This window comes from Meles meles, chromosome X (assembly GCF_922984935.1).
Source record: "Meles meles chromosome X, mMelMel3.1 paternal haplotype, whole genome shotgun sequence".
Lineage (NCBI taxonomy): Eukaryota > Metazoa > Chordata > Mammalia > Carnivora > Mustelidae > Meles > Meles meles.
Window position 1 is genome coordinate 32293686 of NC_060087.1, and position 24190 is coordinate 32317875.

A 24190-nucleotide genomic window follows, 5' to 3' on the forward strand; every position below is an offset into this window, starting at 1 on the left:
CCTGTCCCCTTTAAGGGTCCTTCTAGCTGGACTAAGAATAACATTGACATGAAACAGATTAACAGGAGAAAATCAAATTTAATAGTATAAGTATGGGGAATCCACCCAGACAAGGAAATTCCAGAGACAGGCAAAATGAGGTATATATGTCGTATTGAACTAAGAAGAAGGGGGTACGAGTCTGGGATTTTAGAGGAGAGGAATGCACCTCACAGGGGAAAAAGAAAAGCAGATGTTTGGGGCCCCCGGATGGCTTAGCTGGTTAAGCGTCTGCCTTCAACTCAGGTCCTGATTCCAGGGTCCTGGGATCAAGTCCTGTGTCAGGCTCCTTGTTCAGAGGGGAACCTGCTTCTCCCTTCTACTTCCCCTCTCTTGTGTTCTCTCTCTCTCTCAAATAAATAATCTTTAAGAAAAAAAAAAAAGAAAAGAAAAGCAGATGTTTGATAATTAGACATTTGCCGTGTCATACAGATGGGTCGCTCAGTTAAAATATATTTCTGCTAATAACCCGTATTCTGGGAAAGACCCCCACTTTAGATTCTTCTTTAGAATTAAGGGAGAAGCAAACGTTTCTTTTGAGTCCACAGGGTCTTGATTGCTTTCAGCTTAAAATAATCCATATGCCAAAGTGACACATACTGGGAGAGGCTATCATGAACCCCTTCAACATTGAAACATTAAGATGTATGAATGTGTTGCATTTTAGTTTTGTATGCAGTTGTATGTGTGTTTGTATGCGTGTTTGTGTTTCAGTACTAAAACATTAGATTAATTTTATTATTGATGTTTTTTATTATAATGTTCGTATTATGAGATTAATAATTTATTACATAATAAAGGTTTATTTTAATGAATTTTGGGGAAGGAAGAAATTTCTCTGGTCTTCAAGGCCCTTTTAGCTAAACTAAGAATCAAGTTGGCTGAGACAGATTAACAGAAGAAAATCAAATTTAGTTTCTTACATAACGGGAATGCACACACACGTGTGAAATGCCAAAGACAGTGAAGCAACATGAGACTTACATGTGCTAAGAAGAGAGACAGGGGTATAAGGATATAAAAAGGAGGAAGACAATTAGCAAGAAAGTGAGAGGAGGTGTCTGGAAAATAGAGGTTGTCCTATTATGGAGATATATTTCTTAGGTAAAGAGAAATATCTGTTAATAGCTCTTTTCCTGGACAGATTTCTTTTCCAATGAAAATATTAGTAAGCTGAGAGGAAGAGGAGGAGATTGACCTGAATCTTCTAGTTTTTGATTGCTTTTAACTCAAAATAATCTTCACAACAATGTGGCCCATCTTGGTGCAACCCACATTTGGCCCCTACAAAATCAAGCTTGAATAAATCTATTCTTAATATTATACAGATTCTCTTCAACTCTGCAGATATAATTAGGCATTCCTGACATGACTCTTTGTGACATCTTTCATCCATATTTAGAGGATCATTTCCACACTATCCTCCACTATAATGTGGGCAGCCTAAGGTAGAGAGGATAACAGATTCATGCTTGTATTTCCAGCACCCAGTCCCACATATAACATATAATGGAGTCTCCATAGCCGTTTCCTGAATGAATGAGCATTATCCATAAGACGGACTGAATTGCTAAGTAATTCCTGAAGATGGCATAATTACTAATGCACTGATTAACTATGTATCCACATCTTATATCCAGTCCTGAAGGAAATATTTTTCTTTTTTGAAAATAAGATTAAAAAGGAAATGTGTATAGCTCTGACAATACATTGAGACCAGTATATGATTCTATTTCTAGAATATAATTGGGCAGTGATTTATGTTCTAAATTTCCTTGCTATAAGAATTAATATTGCCTTTCCATATAATAGAATATTATGTTTTACATATTTCAATTCCAGATCTTTTTTTTTTTTTTCTTTTACGTAATCTCTACACCCAGCATGTGGCTTGAACTCACAACCCTGAGATCAGGAGTTGCATGCTCTACCAGCTGAACCAGCCAGGCACCCTGATCTTTCTCTTTTTAAAAACATACATGTTTTGAGATGCAGAATGAGAACATATGGATTTTTTAACTGAAATTTATTCTGATTCTATATTTTATGAATGATGGAAAAACTTTAAAAGAATGTTTTGTGGTCATTCGAATTTTGTTATAGTAGAATTCAAAATAATCCTTTTTTCATTTATTTTAGTGTCAGTTTGGTGGAATCTTCAACATTTATTTCTTTGCCATCTCAATTAACTGAATCTGGACAATTCATGAACCATGGGTAAATGTGAATATATTTATGCTTATAATTTTCTCAGGAAAAATTCTGAGAAATTAGCATTCAACTGAACTTGTTACTAATTATACAATAGTTTTGTTTATTTGAAATATTTAATTTATATTATATATAAAATTTATATTATTCAATTATTCTGTTCTCTCATGTGTTACTAGGCTATGTGCATGAAAATTGCATAAATATGCACTTGATTAAATACAGTGGATTCTCATTATTTGTGATAGTTATGTTCCATAAAATTGTGGCACTCAATGAATGAATACTGAGCCATTATTCCTAGAAAAAATATATGTAATCACATAGAAGATAATTATAAATCCTAAAAACAACCCATCCTGGTAGATTTTATTTTTACATAGAGAAAATAAGGTTCATCCATGTTAAATGACTTGTATAAGGCTGACCCACTAAATTGCCAGCAAATTGTTTCAAGTCTTGTCCACCTGGCCCCAGAGGTGGGGCTTCTTGAACATTTTACTTCTGTACTGCCTCCCACCTTCTCCCTCCTCTGGTCATCTACATGTGAGAATTGAAGCAGAAAGGCCCAGCATCACTTTTTTGACTTTAGCTGGGAACTGTGTAACCATTGACTGGAACGTTTTGCCACTCTGCACATGTCCTCGAACAACAGGGGAAGCACCGTGAGTATGGATTTGCGGGTTACAAATCAATTTTAGTGAGGAGACAAATTTGCAAATAACCAGAATTTGTGAATAGTGAGGATCAACTGTATTTAGTTTAGAAAGAGATTTTGACTTTGGAGTAGAGAAGCAGAATTTTTAAAAGTTGGATTGCTTTGTATTTCTGATCTATTTTGAATTACTAAATAACTATTCAATGTGAAATAGAATAAAAACAACATTGTCAAGGTTTCAAGAAGAAAATGCAAGTATGTACTAATGAAATGCATGGATATGCTAACCATTACTATAACAACTACTTCATAGCTACTATGTTAGTTTATTTTCTACCCTTGTTTCTGCGTAATGCTTGATAAGGACAGTGACATCCTTTTAGATGCAAAACTGTGTCAGGATTTGGCAACTTCGTGAGTGCTGTGAAGTGTGTAAACCTGGCGATTCACAGACCTGTACCCCTGGGGATAAAAATACATTATATGTTTACAAAAAAAAAAAATTGGAAGGGGAGGCAAACCATAAGAGACTATGGACTCTGAAAAACAACCTGAGGGTTTTGAAGGGGCGGGGGTGGGAGGTTGGGGGAACCAGGTGGTGGGTAATAGGGAGGGCACGTATTGCATGGAGCACTGGGTGTCGTGCAAAAACAATGAATACTGTTACGCTGAAAAAAATAAATAAATTAAAAAAAAAAGTCATCAGAAACTCTTAAAGTGATTTGTGCAGAACTTGCTAAGATTAAAAAGAATATAGTTTATTTTCCAAAAGTGAATTTTATTTAAGCCAGTAGTTTTATTACATTATAAGGATTACATTTATTTATTTATTTATTTATTTTTAAGGATTACATTTATTATGCTTAATTTCTTCATTGGTTGGTCTTTGAGAAAAATTGTTATAGGAGCACACCATTTTATCTCAGAGCATTTGTTTTGTTGAATGCTAATTACATACTTAACTAAGGTATTTGAAATCTTACTTTTACATTTTTCTGTCATCAAGAGAATAATGAATTAATACCTTGAATGATAAAGCATCATTATAGGTATCATAAGAATAGAGTATTGTAGATATTTTATGTTAATTTCTTTGTAGTATGAAGTGCTGGTATTGCTAAAAACTCTTCAGTAAACACTTCTCCTAAGTCTTTATCTTTTTAGTCTCTTGCTTCTTGATTAGGCAGCTGCCTGGTATTATAGATTTTTCATGAATGGCCTTGAATTAATTTTTCCACATTAATTGCAAATAATTTATAGTATCACATATTAAACTGCAGTCAGATCTCAAAACAATGTTATAGGTATCTGTGAGCGTAAGTAACTCAAAGTTGGATCAGTTTAATGAACAGCAAAATTGAGTCTGCTTTCTCTCTCTTTTTAAAGATTTACTTATTTATTTTAGAGAGAGAAGGAGCATGCATGAATAAGGGGAGGGGCAGAGGGAGAGGGAAAAATAATTTTCTAAGCAGACACCCCAGTGAGCATGGAGCCCAGTGGGGGGCTCAGTCTCATGACCTTGAGACCGTGACCTGAGCCAAAATCAAGAGTCAGATGGTGAACTGACTGAGCCATCGAGGTGCTCCAAGTCTACTTTGTTAATTTGGAATGCAGTTTAAGAATTCTGTATCCCAGGGACGCCTGGGTGGCTCAGTTGGTTAAGCGGCTGCCTTCGGCTCAGGTCATGATCCTGGCATCCTGGGATCGAGTCCCATATCGGGCTCCTTCCTCGGCAGGGAGCCTGCTTCTCCCTCTGCCTCTGCCTACCTCTCTGCCTACTTGTGATCTTTCTCTCTCTGTCTCTCTCTCTCTGACAAATAAATAAATAAAATATTAAAAAAAAAAAAAAAGAATTCTGTATCCCAAACTTTAACATGATTTTTCTTCATGTAATATTCTGGAATGGTTTTGATTAACTCCAAAATTTCATAATTACTGAAGCTATAGGTAAAGATATCTTTTTTAATGTTATGCTTCTCAAATCTAAACCATAATGGAAACAAACAAGTATTAACCTTTGTAATGTAATTTTTGGCTAGAAAGGACACTTTGCAAGTACTCATCCAAAATAATTGCCAATTCAGCATGCAGTACCGCTGAAGAAGTATGTCTATCATGGTCTCAAACATTGATCATTCTTTCTCATATAGTCTCTTCCATTCATACTTAAAATATTTTACATTCTTAGTTTCCTGCTGAAGGCTTCCTGTGATAAAACTAACATAAAGATATAGTGATACCGAGTATTGCTCAGGGAGAATAGGATCTACTGTAGAGTAGTTAGGCTTCTGTACATTAACTGTCAAAGAATGATTTAGAGCCCTTTGTTTAAAGGATTGATGATTTACTCCTTTGCACTTCTGTGAAGACTGTCTATCAGATCAAAGGTGAGAGTGGGATTTGAAAAGGCAAAAGCTACAGTTTTTTAAGGAAAAGACATGGTCCCTGGTTTGTCATGTCAGCACTGTTCTGAGCTGAATGGCCCCAAATTCATATTTGGGTTGAAATAGAACAGTCTTAAGTTTACCCCAAAGGCTGTCTTTCTAACAGTTCTTAAGAGATTGATTAGAAGCACTTATTATGGCTCCTTTTCTGGGGTCCTAACTGCTTGCTGTATAATGCCTCTAGGCTCTAATTCATGTAGCAGGCAAATCTTTATTCACTTTCGCAAGGATTAGCTAAAGTATCCAGAACTCCAATAGTCAAATCTACTTCATAGGCAGCAGAAAGGAGGAAGCACAGTAAGAGTGTGCCCTTTTCTTTCTCTGTTAGGGAAACTTCCCAGAAATAGCACACAACACTTCTGCTTATAGCCAGTTGGCCAAATCTAACTGGAAGGAAGACTAAGAAAGGACCCTTCTCCACATACATGTCACAGTAAAATGAGGGTTCTGTCAGTGAGGGGAGGGAAGGGCCCATGGATACTGGGATAGGCAATCAACAGGTTCCACCATGAGGGGACACAGAAGAGAATTTTATTCCAACTAGCACAAAGCTGTCTAGTATTTCCTCAGTCTGGCTTCATTGGCATAATGAGACCTTTTGATCTTTAAATATGTCTTAATAAAATAATACTTAGCAATGTTGCACACCCTGTTTTTCTTAAAGCTCTCCTTAATGTTTGTCTTGAATAGATTTCCAGATACAAATAAAACTTAAGAACATGCATTTGGAGGTCTGACCTAGGACCTCATGATTAATAACTTTTGTAATAATATACCATACAATAAATACACTGTCTCAGTAACTCCCATTCTAGGTCTCTGGGTCTCTAGGTCTCTAGGTCTAATGAGCAAGGAAACTTAAGAGAACAAGAAAAGATTAAAAAAAAATTACTCCATAAACTATCAGTAATCCCTTTTTAGAGCTCTTAACAGATATCCTGTTCTATTCTTTTTAGGCATGTGGTAACATTACACTTACCCAGTTGAAGTTATTTATGAATATATAACTTAATCAGTTAATGGCATGTGAGGAAAAGTACAAAATATTTTCTCCAAGGGTAGGTTTAAGATGCAGTGAACAATTTTTCTCATTCCCTTTCCTTGATACAGTTAAAGAAGTATATATAGACATGGAGTTCTTTTCACCAAGGATCTTTGAGGCCATCCTCTGCACCTAGGATAGACATGTAATGGGAGCCTGAAGTGAACTACTGTGCTAATCCACTGAGATACGGGGTGTTACTGCCACATGACCTAGCATATGCTTAACTGAAACTCCTTCTCAGATCACTTCAGTCAGTATCTCCTCAAATAATAAATATTCTCTTCTCAAATGAGCAGTAAAGTGCTGAAATTATCTTTCAGGTGGCATAAAAAAAGGTAAAGTCTCCTATTAAAAATTTTTAAAATGCCTCCATGAACTGCTCTTCCTAAGCAACAGACACATATAAGATAGCACATTTGAAACCACGTGGTTGGTAAAACTTCATATTCATCACACATTGTACTTTACAGGAACATGATCCATGAGCATAAGCAAGAACAGTTAAGACCTTTTTTATTCTAATTAAATCCAAAGGATTACCAGAAAGGATCAGGACAGGACACTGATTTTAGCCACACTTTAAAATTAAATGATAGGTCAGTGGTGTTCAGAAATGAGCACTATGTAAATAATTTCCTACTGTCATATGACTTGCTATTTTTTCAGCAGCATTGAATTATTTATCATTTAATAAATTCTTACTAAGTGGCCCCTTAAGCAGTGCTCTTAGTAGCAGAGGCATATCAAATAAATAAGTCATAGATCTGGTTCTCAAGGAGCCAACCATCAAGTAGAGAAGAAAAACAAAATCATACACAAGTGGAGGCAATTGTACAGGGCAGAATGCATTAGTAATAATATATGTTGTACAGGGGCGCCTGGGTGGCTCAGCGGGTTAAAGCCTCTGCCTTCAGCTCAGGTCAGGATCCCAGGGTCCTGGGATCGAGCCCCGCATCGGGCTCTCTGCTTGGCCGGGAGCCTGCTTCCTCCTCTCTCTCTCTCTGCCTGCCTCTCTGCCTACTTGTAATCTCTGTCAAATAAATAAATCTTATATATATATATATATATATATATATATATATATATGTTGTACAAAAAAAAAAGTTCTGTGAGCTCATTGGCAAGGAGTATCACTTTCTAGATATAGAGATCCTGGGTTTCATCTCCCTTCTCTTTTCTTTACATATATTTTTGGGGAATAGCTAATGAAAATACCTTTTGAATAAATCGGAGTTGTCTTATCCTTAAAGAGACCCTCAAACCCAGAAAAATTGAGTTACCTGTACTATTTACAGTAACGATGGATAGAAAAGAATTGCAGACCTAGAAAGAGAAGACATTTAAGGAGAATAATGAAGTACTATGCACTTTTTTCTCATGCTGCTGTTCTTCTTTATAATATACAAATTGGGATCGGAAATGTAACATTTTGATGGCCCGAATCTAGAGCAGGGGAGAAGTTTCCTGTAAGTATAAAAGGAGCGTGGGAAGAAGGAATTGCTGAAACAGTGGAAGAGGGGACATGCAAGGGGAAATATAAGACATATGCTTATGCATATGGATTATGGGAAAATGTGAATGAAAGTTGAAAAGGTGTTGAAGTGTTTATCCTTCTGCTTTGTAATTATTCCTTGTAGACTTACTTAGTATGACGGACTATAATCTGTGAACTTAGGAGCTTTGTCTTTTATCCTTGTCTCTCAGAGTACCTTGGCCCAGAGTAGCCACCCAAATGAAAGAAGGCCCTGGTATTTTTCAGATATTTTTCTGAGTCTTGATTCTTGCTAAAAACCCAGAAAAGCTCAATTCTGCATGGCTATGATTTTAAGATATTTCACTTTACTACACTGAATAATTGGTGACACTTAGAACTGGGCAAATCTCCAAGGAAAACAGTAACTCAGAAGCCAGATGTAGGTACTAATAGTCATAATCTGCCACGATCCTCTTGCTCTACAGGAGATTTTCATACCTGTTTTTAATTTCTTCACGGTCTTTGCCAGTGTGATGAAGCCTATTCTACTTTACAGAATAATGTTTTATAAATATTAAACTAATATAAGAATTCCAGAGTATCTTAATCTTCCAGACTACAGTAACAAAGTAACATGGAAATGATGGCCTAAACAACAGAAATTTATTTCTCATAGCTCTGGAGGTTGGAAGTCCAAGATCAAGGTACAGGCAAGATAGTTTTCATTTGGAGGCCTCTTCTCTTGACTTGTAGGTGGCAGCTTTCTTGGTGTGGGCTTACTTGACCTCTTTGTGCATGCATACAGTAAGCTCACTGCTGGCTTTTCTTACAAGAACACCAATTCTGTTATATCAGGGCTCCACCCTTATGACCTCATTTAACCATGATTACCTTCTTATAGGCCCTATCTCCAAAATTAGTCATTTGGAGAATTGGGACTTTAACATGTGAATTTAATGGTGTGCAATTCAATCTATGGCATAGAGGAAACTCATACTCCAGCAGATAATAAAAATATTTAAAAATTGTAATATGTTAAAATACATCTTAACATAATACACAATAAAATCTACTGGTGGACATAATAACTACCATACTTTAAAAGTAGTTATGCTGGTAAATAATAGCTTAAGATATGTACAAGAATTGAAATGCAATATAAACATATCCATGATTATTTGGTGACCATTTCATATTACAGCTAATGCTACTGTGGTTTTATTTAAATTGCTATTAAGAGTTAGTGGGAGTCAAGGTGGAATTTTTCCCCATTCGAATTCACAGATCCACTCTGTCCTCACACCCTGGGTTGGTACACCTTGCTTTACAGACTTCTCAGTTGCTCAGGAGCCAAAGATGTACTAAAAACAGCAAGTATTCTGTTTTTTTTAAAGAGTTTATTTATTTACTTGACAGAGATCACAAGTAGGCAGAGAGGCAGGTGGGGGGTGGGGGGGGGCTGAGCAGAGAGCCCGATGCAGGGCTTAATCCCAGGACCCCGGGACCATGACCCAAACTGAAGGCAGAGGCTTTAACCCACTGAGCCACCCAGGCGCCCCAAGTATTCCATTTTTACTGCCCTCCAGAGACCACTGGGTCCTTTTTTAAAGAAGCCCTAGGCACATGGAGGATGGAGTGTATCTCAAAATTGATCCACTTATGTTCCTTCCCGTGATGCATGAAAATTAATCTTGAACCAGAAAATTTGCTCTTTGATTTGGACACAGCTGTGAATGCTGGCCCAGGAGTAGCTTCATGAAGGCTTATGTTAAAGATCTCCCCTCCCCAATGGAAAAGATTTGAGTAGGAAGTCATTCTTGGAGCTGATTTATTCATGCTCTGAATAGAACCATTTTGGTCATTTTAGTTTGAAAAGAGCTGCGGGTCATTCCTGCAGAGAGAAAAGGAATGTCATCCCTTCATACCTCCTGAGTAGGTTTCACTTCCTGACTTCAGCCCACTACTAAATTAGTAGAAGATATTTCCTTGCTTGATCAACATTATTATATATAATTTTAACCTCTTTTGATGCTATTTCTTCTTTAAGACCAGGGGTTTAAAAGTGCTCCCTCTGCCATAGCTTCAGCAGCAGTGGGTGAGCATTTAAGAAAATGATAGCATAGACTGAGGTGCAGGGAGGTAGAATTGGTTTTCCGTTCTTTCTTTGATCAGCAAGATAACTGGTTTTGTAAACAAGCTGGGTTTATCACTGGATTTCTAGACTCAAGAATGTTGATCAGGGAAAATAGAATTTACCTGAACCAAATTACTTTATTAAATTATTTTCTGACATCTCTGAATTAATCATGATAATCACTAGTTTTATAAGCAAGGTAATAACATTTCTAGGTCTGCAATTTTTTTCTATCCATCTTTACCACAGGTAACTCAATTTTTGTGCATTTGAGAGTCTCCTTTGAGGATAAGGCAACTCTGATTTATTCAAAAGGCACTTTCATTAGCTATTCTCCAAGAAAATACATAAAGAAAAGAAAAAGAAGCCCAAATTTCTCTGCTTTTCTATTCATTATGGAAAAAATGACCAAAGGGCAAGAGATTGTAAGGATTGAACAAAATGAAGTTCTGAAATTATCTGAGGATTTTAATCAGGCATTCTACCTACAGCTCCATTATAGAGATGGCTGTGGAAACATGCATCGAGAAATAAACACGCTTTATTGTTTTTCCCACTCTCTGAATGGACTCCCTTATAATTGCTAAAAATCTAGTATGTCTCTGATAGCCTCAAAGTGTCTATCAAGTGTCCAAATTACATAAAATATTAAAACAGCTAATCAGAATGTCTGTGAGTTGAAGTAAAGCAGAGAGTAGTTACAAGATGTGGTAAGCCTTATTAAGAATGTTGTATCAAGAAAAGGCAGTGGAGAAAAAGAATCAGTATGGCTAGAATTTTACTTGGAAATAGTCCATATATTTTTACAGCATCAAATTCAGGAAAAGCAAGGGGCACCTGGGTGGCTCAGTTGGTAATAGCTCTGCCTTTGGCTCAGGTCATGATCTCCTGGGTGCTGGGATGGAGCCTCCCCACCCCATCCCCTGTGCTGGGCTTCCTCTCAGTGAGGAGTCTCCCTCTCTCTTTCTCCCTCTGCCCCTCCGCACTGTTCGTTTTCTCTCTCAAATTAATAAATAAAGTCTTTAATAAAAAAAAAATTTGTGCAAAAGCATATGACAGGGTAAGAAAATACGGAGGTTTTGTATTTTCAGAAAAAAAATCAGGCAAACAGGGCGCCTGGGTGGCTCAGTGGGTTAAAGCCTCTGCATTCAGCTCAGGTCATGATCCCAGGGTCCTGGGATCAAGCCCCGCATTGGGCTCTCTGCTCAGCAGGGAGCCTGCTTCCTTCCTCTCTCTCTGCCTGCCTCTCTGCCTACTTATGATCTCTCTCTGTCAAATAAATAAATAAAATCTTTAAAAAAAAATCAGGCAAACAATATCTGAGAGCCGAGATGCTAATTGCCAGCTTGTGGAGCAAAGTAATTATGAATATTGAAAAGAGCATTTTGGGGGAAAATTGATGGGTTCTGGAAGATATGGAATCTTTCAAGGGAGGCAGTTGTTTCAGGCTGTGGTCTGCTAAATAATTTTCAGAAATGCAACCAGAGCTTAAGCAACTGCCCATGTCTCTTCTCTTTATGAGAAAGAAGCAAATGCATAAATAATAAACTGAAAGAAGAGAATCTTTGAAGAAATCAAGTTCTAGAACCACTTTTGGAGAGAATGTATAGTCCTGAGTTGAGACCACTACTTTTGGGCCTTAGGATTTGGGTTTGTTTGTTTGCTTTTAATTATTATCAAATGTTTATTTCTCCATAGTATTCATAAGTAAAAAGGAATTGTTTTTTTAATATTTTTTTTATTTTTTAATAAACATATAATGTATTATTAGCCCCAGGGGTACAGGTCTGTTAATCGCCAGGTTTACACACTTCATAGCACTCACCATAGCACATACCCTCCACAATGTCCATAACCCAACCACTCTCTCCCGACCCCCTCCCCCCAGCAACCCTCAGTTTGTTTTGTGAGATTAGGAGTCTCTTATGGTTTGTCTCCCTCCCGATCCCATCTTGTTTCATTTATTTAGAAAGGAATTGTTTTTACTAAATTGCATAAAACAGTGGTAGAAATATGGATGATTGTTAGTTTTCTTTTTCCATTTTTCTTTTAAAATTTCTGAAACAATATAAACGTAAAGGAGATACATGAAATTCATCTGTGACCTTTATATGTCATGTAGGTAGCCATAATTTTTAAGGATCTATAAGATTTAATGAAGACAGAGAATTGTTTTTGAGTTTCGTTTGTGTTGTTGATGTTGTTCTCCTATTTATTTATGACAGTGATGCTGGGAGTAGCCCTGAAAGTGATAATTTGAAGAGTTTTTGCCAGTCTCCAAATACCTTAAGAACCTGTGAGTACCTCATATCAAAGCTTCATTTGTCTTCATGTCTGACTTTTATGTGCATAGCGTACCCATAAATGAAATACTCAACAAAGGATGGTTATAACAGTAGACAGAAGGGCAAGCCCAAGGTCTACTTCTCAGCTTTTCCTGTTCATGACCTTTTGCAGGACTCTACATCTTTCTCTTCACTGTGAGTCCTAGTTTCCTTACCCATAATGAATGGATTTAAATAAATGACTTTTATGTATCTTTTGGCTTATTCTAAACTGTTTAAACCTATTTAGGTGACAGGTATCTCCATGTTTAAGATTACAAGGAGAACACCGATTTACTTTGTTTTATGACATAACTAGATTTAGAAAATCTGTATAGGACGGGGATAGGACAATGGATCGAGGAATGTTCTGGTTATCTCTAGCTACAGAACAAACCACCCCAAATGTAGTGCCATCAAACAGTAAAAGTGGATTAGCATTATTATCTCTCACACTTCAGGAGTGACTGGTCTCAGCTAGATGGTTTTTGCTCAGAGTCCCCATGCAGTCGCAGTCAGATGGATGCTGGGGCAGGAGTCATCCCTAAGGCTTCCCGACTCACGTCTGTTGGTTAATACCTTTTGGCTAGGACCTCCAGTGGGACTGTTGGTCTAGACACTTACATGTGGCTTTTCATGTGGTTTAGGCTTCTTCACAGGATGACAAATTGGCTTTAAAAGCAGGTGAGCCAAGAAAGGGATGATTAGGAAGAAATCATATTAAATTGTTTGTTCTAGTGTCAGACGTCATACTGTTGCCTTCTAGCATAGTATTCATTAGGATCAAGTCCCTAAGACTGCCCCACCATATCACCACGTTCAAGGTGGTGTTGAAGAACTTATAGACATGTTTTAAAACCAACAAAAATGGTAGAAACAAACATATATATAAAACATTCCTCTATTTCCAGTTCAAGTTTTCCATTACACCCTGTTATGTGAACTATTACATAGTTGACGAAAAAAGTTGAAGATGCTTAGATGACCACTTTACTATTTATATATGTATATCTAGGCTAATTTAAACACTAGTGCAGTTCCCTTTTTAAGGACTCTAATAGAGGGTCATAATTACACGTTTTTATGGTATCAGGCTGGAGCTGGGGTCACCCATGCTTTCATTAACAAATGCACGTGTCATCTAATTTGATGTGCTAATGCTTTGAACATTTTTTTTATTCATTTCGAAACTTGAAGCACTAATTGAAACAGCTGCTTTATTTGAACAGCACTTATGAAATGATATGTAAACAAGCTCTGCTTCATGTTTTGGTAGCAATTAAGTCCAATTTCATCAGAGAGTTCTTCTGCTCCACACATACTCTTCACCTGGAAGTAAAAGAGACTTCAAGCCTGGAGCTCTTGTTTCTTCCCTTTGACATGCACACGCGCTACTGTGTCATCATCCTCAGCAACAAAGAGGTGAGAACTGAACAGTGGCTTGTGTTTTCATCATGGGCGGGCGCTTGAATGGAGTAACCAGCACAGGTGACTTGAAAGCAGCTGAAGACTCTAGTAGTGTAGATAACAACTTCAGCCTTCTAGTTGCTAAACAAAGAGCTTATCCTCACGAATAAGCAAAGAGGTAGACTAGTTGTGGGTAGAATTTATAATGGCTGCCTTAGGAAGTCCCACAGGAGCAGATGGGTAGCATGCCTAACCTTGCTGCAGCTCTGACTGTATTTACTTTATGTAGCTGCACGTCGAGTTACCTACCAAACATTGAGGGGCTGAAAAAAATACACATTTATTATGCCATGTTTTCCATGGGTCAGAGATCTGCGCATGACCTAGGTGGGTCTTCTGTTTAAGGTCTATTAAGTCTTCAGTCAAGGGACCTGCCAGTGCTGGATCCTCCTTAGAGACTCCACTGAGGAAGGAGCTGCTTCTCAGCTCTCTCAAGTTGTTGGCAGAATTACTTTTCTAGTGGGTCTGGCGTCCATGTAGCTTACTTCTTTAAAGCCAGCAAATGGGATGCCTGGGTGGTTCAGTTGGTTAAGCATCTGCCTTTGGCTCAGGTCATGATCCCAGGGTCCTGGGATCGAGCCCTGCATCAGGCTCCTTGCTCAGTGGGGAGTGTGCTTCTCCCTCTCCTTTTGCCTCTCCCTGGGCTTGTGCTCCTTCTCTCTCTCTCTCTCTCAGATAAATGAAATCTTTAAGCAAAAACAAATAAAACCAGCAAAGGAAAGAGAAAGAGAAGGAAAGGAAGGAGAAAGGGAGGGAGGCAGAGAGAGAGAAAGAGAAGACAGGCTTTAGAAGAAAGATTTTATGATATTATCCCCTTCTGGAAAGAAACTGTCATGTGTTGACCTGAGGAGGGAATTTATAACACCCAGAAGATAGTCCCAAATACATCAGTTCTGTATCTGTTATGTGCTATATTAAATGCCTATGCAATGAAATAATGGTAATTGTAAAGAGGTATTGTATTGATCTGGTATCAGTAGGATTATTTACACGTGAAAAATAATATAGTCCATTAAATATGTAAAAAATAGTTTAACTTCACTTAAAATTGCCATTTAAGAGGGAAAAAAATGCCATTTTATAGTAATGCTAAATCTTGTTTTTTATTTCCCCTAAAGGAGCCTAAGATTTAACCAAATTCCTCTATATGAAAATTTGTGAAAAATAATAATGGTAGTGTGACTAGTAGTTTAATCAAATACTCCACAGTTCCTTTTTTTTTTTTAAATATTTTATTTATTTATTTGACAGACAGAGATCACAAGTAGGCAGAGAGGCAGGCAGAGAGAGAGGGGGAAGCAGGCTCCCTGTTGAGCAGAGAGCCCGATGCGGGACTCGATTCCAGGACCCTGAGATCATGACCTGAGCCGAAGGCAGCGGCTTAACCCACTGAGCCACCCAGGCGCCCCACAGTTCCTTTTTTATATTAAATTATAATATAGGCCTAGAAAGTGCTAGGCTTAATTTTTAATAGCATATTAAGGAGACCGATTTTATTATTTGAATTCAGCTATTGGAATATTAATATTTACTTCCATAAAATTTGTCTAAATTAGTCCAAATATAATTATACTTAACTTGGAATCTCAGCTTATTGAAACATGTCTTTTGATTATATATATTTTGTTGCTGTCAGAAAAAATATTAAGAAAAACAGTAATCATAACATTATATTGCTGTCAACTGAGAAATAATGCCCTTAATCTAAAGTATTGCATTGAATTACAACTACTTACGTGGGCAAACACATCTATTAATTTACACATTCAATTATTGCTAATTATATTGAAAAATGCAATTACACGCTTAAATAGATAATCAAACATCCAAGTCCACCTAGTTAGCTCCTATTCTTATTAAATGTGTGATAACTGCTTTGCCATTAAGAACCACCTGTTGAAAACTCTAAAGTAATTAGGCCTCCATTTGATAGCTTTCCATGTGTAAAACAGAAACATTTCTACTAACACTTCTACAAGGAAAGACCACTTGTTTCATTTTGGCTGTTCTATATGAACTTTCAAATTAAAAAAAAAATGAGATGACTTATGTAATAGCTGTTTGAAAGTATAAACAGTTTACAAAACTTCCTTCAACGTTCATAGAAAGTCTTAGCTTAGGCGAATACCTGCAAAATCCCTAAAAATTCATGCTGTCTAATGCCAGAAGTCCAAAAGCCTTTGTGCTCGTGTGTGGATGGGGCAGACTGAATGGGGGAATCTGGAGTAGGAACATGACCGAGTACCTGAGGAATGGAACTCTCCAGGAGGAGAGCATGACAGACCCCCCCACAAACACTGCAAGGTACAAAATGATGTATTGACACAACCCTAGGAACTCTGTCTTTACTTTCATGCCTGTGTGACTATCTGCTCTGTGTAGTCCTGGGCTCCCAGAAAAGAAACCACCCATCACTTCTGGGATCATTCATGCAAGAGAAACAAGGGCATCAAGCAGGGATCCTCGACATGGGGATAACAGAAGATGAAACCCCATCTAGCCCATAAATACTTTGAAACATTTATTAACCTTAAGATGCCTGCCGACAATATGGGAGCAGGTTAAGTGAATTTTAAACTCTAAATCAATGTGGTAGATGTTCACAACATTACACATAGTTTGAGACCCCTCCATGCTACAGGGCCTTCTCCCCCTTCGCCCACCCTCCTTTCTGTGAAACCGTCATCCTGCTATAAACACTGCAGCCTTTCTCAAGAAAAAATATGAGAAGAAAATCTGTTAAAGCGAATTTTGTACCCAATGATAGTTATTTATTCTTGGTGGGTGAGGTCGGGGGACTTCCTCTGTGTTTCTTATCAATGATCCTAACAGTTAGTCTGTAAAGATTCCTCATGCCTCTGGGATACCAATATTTTAGCTCCAGGGGATACCCTTTCAAATGACATATAGAATACAAAGGAACAGTAATTCCCGTTTTTCCAAATCCATGTCCCTTTTATGAACCTTTTTTTAAAATTGAGATGTAACTGACAGGTAACATTGTATAAATTTTTATCTAATATGTTGCTTTGATACATTTGTGTATTGCAATGAGGTTACTCCAGTAGCATTAGCTAACACCTTTGTCACGGCACACAATTATCATTTCTTTGTTGTGCTGAGAACAATTAAGATCTAGTCCCTTAGCAGCTTCAAAGTTTATAACATAATATTGTTGACTATAATCACTAAGCTGTGCAGTTGTTGTCCACAACTGATGTATCTGCTAGTTGCGAGTCTGGAACTCTCTCATTCTCGAAGGAAACTGTAGAATATAGAGAATGACTATTGAAAGTTTTAAAATTTAACAACCTCAGTAATTCCCTTTCATTATTGTGTTCACTTCTCCCAGCATAGATTCACCAAAGTATAAAGTCAGTTCTGTAGACATATAGAGAGTTAACACAGAGAAAGGACATGAAGTCTGTACTAAGGGGATTCACATTCTGTGCAGAAGGTACACTTGCATAAGGCTGGCCCAGCTCACACAGAAAGTTGTACTTACTGGAAGCTGATGCTCATACAGGTGGATGAAGAAAGCTTGCAGAATGTATGGCACATTCCTAAGATTTATAAAAATGCATTCCTGCCTTCCGTGGATGCCACATTGTGCTGGGACAACCGTGCCCTCAATAAGATGTCCCTCACAAGACATTAATCTTTCCTTGTGTACACTGTGTCCTGAAACATGTCCACTAATTCTGTAACACAGCCAGCCGGATTCTGACCATGTCTAGAATCGAGGGAAGAATGCATTTCTATATGATAGCAAAAGCAGGGATAATTGACTCATAAAGGAGTTTGGTTAAGAGCGTGAGTGGAAATTTGCCAGTAAAGCAGAGTTTGGGCAGGGGAGAAGTGTGCTCAAGAAGATTCTGAGAACACGAGGCAAGCAGCCAAGCATGAAATTTTACTGACGCTTGAATTGCCAATTCTGAGAGAAGTTTGTTGTGACAGAAAATTGATCAGGTGGATAAGGCAGACTGATAATGAGGAGGGCAGTGAAATTTTTAGTTGAATAACTTTATTATATTAGGATAATTATTGTTATTGAAAGCAGGAAGATACTGAGCATAGGAATGACCTGATTTCATCTTTGTCTTAGAAAGCGTCTCTGGAGCCAAAACAGAGACTAGATTAAGAGTTGGAGAAGGAGACTGGAGACCGAGAGACTGGCTCAGAGATTCCTGCAATCTATTACACTACTCCACACACCTCTATTCTCTGCTGCCTTCTGCTTTTTGCATACCAGCAGTAGAGACAGAGAGGATTTGGAAAGCAGTGGGGAAAGAAGAGATCATAATAGATTTGGGGGAGGGAGCAAAGGGACGAGAGAGAACCGCAAAGATGAATGTTGATACAAAGATCAATCTTAATGACAGTTTGTGTGATGTTCACACTTGAAGCAAATTTTCATTTATGTGCAGAGCAAATTGATGGCCAAAAATTGAGTAGCAACTGTTCAGAGAAATACAGTGATGTGGACAGAGGGAGATTGTCAATATCATTGCCACAGTAACTTCTAGATTCTAGGCTGAGTTTTCTGTGATTTGATGAGATGTTTTCCTACAATATGCTATATCTTTTTATTAAGTGATGAATATTTTATAGTATTTATATATATGTTGCTTTCTCAAAATGTCTGTGGAATAATTTCTCAGGCATGCAATTAAGGTTGTATTAGGGGCACCTCGGTGGCTCAGTCATTTAAGCAGCTGACTCTTGATTTCAGCTCAGACAATAATCTCAGGGTCCTGGGATCAAACCTTGCCATCCAGCTCCCTGCTCAGCGGGGAGTCTGCTTTAGGATTCTCTCTCTCTCTCTCTCTGACCCTCCCCCTGCTTTCTTTCTCTTTCTCTCAAATAAATAAATACATCTTATAAAAAAGACTGTATTAAGAAAGTTGAATTTTTAGTGCAAGCATACAAATCTCTTTATACATTTTCTTTTCACCCTTACTGAATCTCCTAGAACACTCATTCTATGAAAGATCATATTTTAAAAGTACAACGATTATTCTTACTGGTCATTTTCACATTATAATTATGGCAATGCCAAATGGCCACCTACAGTGATTAATGATCTCTCTCTAGTGTATGGAATTTAACATTTTAGAATTTTAGCTTAGCTCTTACATGCCTGTTAACCATCACAATAATGTAATATTGTCCAGCCAGTTCAAACAAATTACAAAATAAATTACAAAACATAGTAAAATCTAAGCCCAAGATTAGAGAGTAAGTAGAATTTTAAGACCTATGAAACAACATGGGGACTTTCTGTCTAAATGCCTTTTTTTTTTTTTTTTTAAGATTAAGGTTGTTTGTGTCTGGAGGGCATCCATGACATGTCCAACCAAGGTTACCCACCTCATTAATAACAGAGCTGGGATTAAAACTTTTCTGTCGATTCATTGTTTGTGTTCCTCATTTCTGGGTCATCAACAGGTTGTCTTGTAAATCTGCGTGCAACTGTGTTATTTGAGGACTGCATTTAACTAGATACATAAGAAGAACAAAATATCTTTCATGAGGGTTTCTTAACAATGGACAGTGTGCGTGGGCTTTGGCATCTTTCTGGAAAATATAATAAAAATCCAAGTAAACATCCTGATTGCAAAATTTGAAATTAAGGTCAGAAGGGAAATTTAATAGATTATTAGAATTGCTCACATTGATAAGTGTCTGTTATGTGTTAGATAATTTCATTTCCTTTGTCACAGCCTCCAGACTTGGAATGTAAGGGACTTCTCTGCTTTAAGGGAGTTCTTTACTGCATTTGTATTCCTTTCCTGGTCTGATTTTATTGCAAGAAAAGTAGAGGGAAATAATTAGCTGATACCACAGTTGATTTTCTGATGCGGGCATTATTTTCAATTATATTAAGTTTCTTTTTAATAAAAAAAGAACACTGAAAGTGAACAAGTTAGACAAAATAATTTTTTGGGAAATGATGATATATTGTCGGTGTAACATGTAGAATTAAATGGAATTGAATAGAGTTTTAGTTACTGATATTTTATTTGGCTAATCCATGATTAGGAGGCTTTTTATAATGTATACATAAGGGAAATATTCTGGCAAATAGCAGTTTGCTCCCTTTGTATCAACTTCCATGAGTTGGTATTCATTTTCATTGAGAAGACAAGCTATAGATCAGGCACACATTTAAGAAAACATGTGCTTTGATAGCATACTCACTGAGTCTAATTTCTTATGAAAATTATATTTTGGGTAAAATGTGATTTTTTTAGATAAAAATTATAGTGAGAAAAAAGTAAAATAAAAGTAAAACTTAATATATTGTTTTCTCTGGTCTCTGTTGAGACTTTGTACTTCAATTATCATTGAAAATTTCATTTTATCACTTCGTTGTATTTGTAGCAAAACATGCACACACAGAAAACACATTTCAGATGGCTAGCTTAGATTTATGTTTGCAACGTACCACATTGCTTAGGAAAAATTACTGTATGAAAGTTTTCTGTAATATACTGTTTATTACCAGTGCATGAAATTAAATGCTAAACAATTTATAACATTCAAAGTTTTCCAGATTTCTTTTTTCAGCATGAACTAAAGGTAATTGTGAGTCATAATTAGTAAAATTCTGTGGAACATTATCATATTAAAGTAGATGACAGTTAATTTTATTGTAGACAAATCTCAGTCAGGGAGGGATAGTGAAGCTATAAATAAATTGACCTCACAATCAGAAATTATTTATTGTTATATTGTTTCTAGATTAACTTTTTGCCATTTCACCTGTTATCTAGGATATTTACAATATCTAGGAATATTTTTTTAAAGATTTTACGCATTTATTTGACAGACAGAGATCACAACTAGGCAGAGAGGCAGGTAGAGAGACAGAGGGGTAAGCAGACTCCCTGCCAAGCGGGGAGCCCAATGTAGGGCTCCATCCCAGGACCCTGGGATCATGACCTGAGCTGAAGGTAGAGGCTTTAACCCACTGAGCCACCCAGGTGCCCCAGGGAATATGTATTTTTATTATGCAATCCGTTTCCTTTTATATCATTTATGTGTGCTGCCTGTAGAGTAGTCTCTCAAGCATATAGTTAACATTGTTTTAAGTTGGTGGGACAGTTCAGACCAGTTACAGTCCCAGCCTGGAACCTAATTTTGTTTGCTTTTGCTTTCCTAGTAGTTAGTTGCATGTCTGTCACAAGGTCATTCTGTCAGAAGATTCTCCACCGTATGGCTTAGCCCTAAAATTGCCGCTGCCTATTTTCATTGATCCTCTCAAGTCTTGGCCCTACTCCAGATTTCTTGAGTCAGACTTGTATTTTCACCATATCTTTAGATGATTTACATGTCATGAATGTTTGGGAAGCCCTGCTCTCAAAAGATGGTCCCTCTCCATTTAGGTGGGTCTCTTATGTCCCTGATAATTGCCAGGCAAAGGGTTAGATTTCTGATATGTGTTACCTCATTTAGCCCTCACCACATCTTTACTATCATTCTACTTCTTAAGATGTGAGCATTTTTAAAAAGACTTTATTATGGAAAATATAAAATACAGTTCTAGAAATAAAACTGTGATATATCTCCCCTGTACCCTTCTCCCAGCTTCAACAGGGCATGTCTGAACTTATTTCATCATTATAATGAAGCAAATCCCAATCATCACATAATTTTATCCATAAATATCTTAGTAAGCATCTCTACAAGAAAAAAAAATTTTTTTTACATAATCATGATAGTACTGTTACCAAAAATATTATAATTTTTTTTCTTTAACACATGTTTATTTTATTTTTGTACAAGGCTCATGATTCTGTATATTTTTTTCTTATTTATTTATTTATTTTTCAGCGTAACAGTATTCATTGTTTTTGTACAACAGCCAGTGCTCCATGCAATACGTGCCCTCCCCATTACCCACCACCTGGTTCCCCCAACCTCCCCCCCCCGCCCCTTCAAAACCCTCAGGTTGTTTCTCAGAGTCCATAGTCTCTTATGGTTCGCCTCCCCTTCCAATTTTTTTTTTTATAAACATATAATGTATTTTTATCCCCAGGGGTACAGGTCTGTGAATCACCAGGTTTACACACTTCACAGCACTCACGATAGCACATACCCTCCCCAATGTCCATAACCCCCTCCCCCTCTCCCAACCCCACTATAAATTTTTTTTCTTACATCAGACACAGGCATTGTTCATATTTCCCTCATTGTCTCTTGATTATTTGTACATTTTTTTCTGTTATTTCCTTTTAAGTGTCTTTGAATTGTAGGGGAGGAAAAAATAAATTTTCCTCTACCCTTCTGATTTATTAGCTAAGACTCCTGTAATAAAAGACAGAATAACAAGGAAAACTGCATTTCTTAACATGTATACTCCCTATATACATGAAAGGTACCCAAGGAAAAATGAGTAACTCCTCCAAGTGGCTTAGAATTCAGGCTCAGGGGCACCTGGGTGGCTCAGTGGATTAAAGCCTCTGCCTTTCTGCTCAGGTCATGATCCCAGGGTCCTGGGATCGAGCCCCGCATCGGGCTCCCTGCTCAGCACGGAGACTGCTTGCTCCTCTCTCTCTGCCTGCTTCTCTGCCTACTTCTGATCTCTGTCTGCCAAATAAATAAATAAAATCTTAAAAGAAAAAAAAAAAGAATTCAGGCTCAGATACCATCTTAATAGGGAAAAGGGAGAAAGGGAAGTTGGCCACTTGGAGGAGAGTAAATTATTTTCAGGAAAGATGAATGGGCTTTTAGAACAATAGATGGGAGACATGATACTTCTAGTCCTTCTGATAAGAGTCAATCTTTGGTTGATGAAATCCTCATGGAGGGAATTTATGGTACTTGAGTTTCTTGTGGAGGGTTTGTTTAGGCAGATAAGGCAAATTCAAAGAAAGCCTCTCCTTGCATTTACTGTCTTTCAAGTGCCTACAACTCAAAACTCAAAATTTCAGTATAGCAAAGCAACATATTCTGGGGTGACATTTTCTGCTTCCCTTCAGAATCAAGATCTAAATATTCATCCATTGGGATCTTATGTCTTTTGAGACTCCCTCTCTCCCCTTCCTTTTCATTTACTCTCTAGATTTCTAAAATGAACTTATTTTTTTGGTCATCCCATTTTACAGAGGCCAGAAATGAAAATCAGAGATTTACTAAACTTGCCTGAGGCTTAGTAGCTCATAAGTGGCAGTACCAGAATTGAAACTCAGCCTGTCAACCTCTGTTAATCTTTCCGCATATCATGTTGCTGCCCTTGCATTGACCCCATTTTAATTTTCACTCTGTCTGTTTAGTCTTTTCTATTTCTGGCCCAATTATTTATTCTAAAAGATCTGCAGACCTTCATATGCTCATTTTGAAAATCTGCACTTTAAAATATAGACACTTGAGGACTCAAGCATCATGCAAAAGTGATGTCACTCCCCTCCAACAATAAATTTCAGAATGAAGGGGGGAAAAATCTTTCTTTCTTTCTTGATTGTTCATGTGATTTAAGCTAGCAGTCTACCAAGGATATTTACAGCTACAAAGATCAATGGCTGTTGGCTGCCATCCTGGGGCCTTCTTAATCCCCCTCCCTGCTCTGGTTGCTTACAGATTCCCCTGCACTGTGGGAGGGCTATTATTTCAGCCTTGCCTTTCACTCCTCACTTAGGGCTTATAGTTGCTTAGCAATGCACAATTCATGGATGTTGTTATAGTGTACAGATTTTTCTCTTAGCGGAAAGATCCTAATTTCTTCTGAGCTTTTGGAATTTAATATTATTGTGTGCTTGTGTTTTAGATTGGAGAATTAATTTACGTTGTCGAAGGAAAAGGTATGATCCCCTTGCCTTCCTCCTTTTTCCCAAAGGACTCTTCAGCTCCACTTGACTACAGCACTTCTCCAGAGGAAGGTAGAGTATATGTGTGTTTGATTTCATTTAAAATGTTGGAGGATGGGATTGCTCCTAATATAGCTGTCCAAGCATATTCATGGCAAGTTTTTCCAATAAAAACTTGGAAGGCTTTTTGGAAGGCTCCCTTTTAACTTTATTATGTCAGCATCCATGGAATACTCCTCCAGTTTAACAAGTAAGAACATGTCAATGGTATTTTTTTTTTAAATCCTTATTTCTCATTCTTCAGATAAACATTAAAATTTGGCATTCAAAATATTTACTCAGCAAATTTTCAGTTTCCCAAATAACTTGGAAATGGCTATACTCTCAAATTCTGTACATTGTAATATATTACCTGAACTGTTACCCTACATTCTGAAGTGTAAGGTTGTTAGTGAAAGAAAATGACAGTTCTTACCAGTGCCTGACGAATGTCTTTACATTTATTTCTACTTCCCTTACCTTCTGTGTGCAATGATCACTTAATGTTTGAACATTAAGTTGATACTTCTATGAAAGAACCCTTGG

The 24190-nt window shown here is 37.3% G+C and overlaps 1 protein-coding gene across 1 annotated transcript in view; it reads left to right on the plus strand.

The window, feature by feature from the left end:
* Positions 1–24190, plus strand: part of CFAP47 (cilia and flagella associated protein 47) — a 545441-nt gene that overhangs the window by 279275 nt on the left and 241976 nt on the right. Inside the window, exons 40-43 of the mRNA XM_045994745.1 lie at positions 2179–2256; positions 12231–12301; positions 13606–13751; positions 23566–23677. Coding sequence (XP_045850701.1) covers positions 2179–2256; positions 12231–12301; positions 13606–13751; positions 23566–23677 — 407 coding nt within the window. The remainder of the gene's footprint in view (positions 1–2178; positions 2257–12230; positions 12302–13605; positions 13752–23565; positions 23678–24190) is intronic.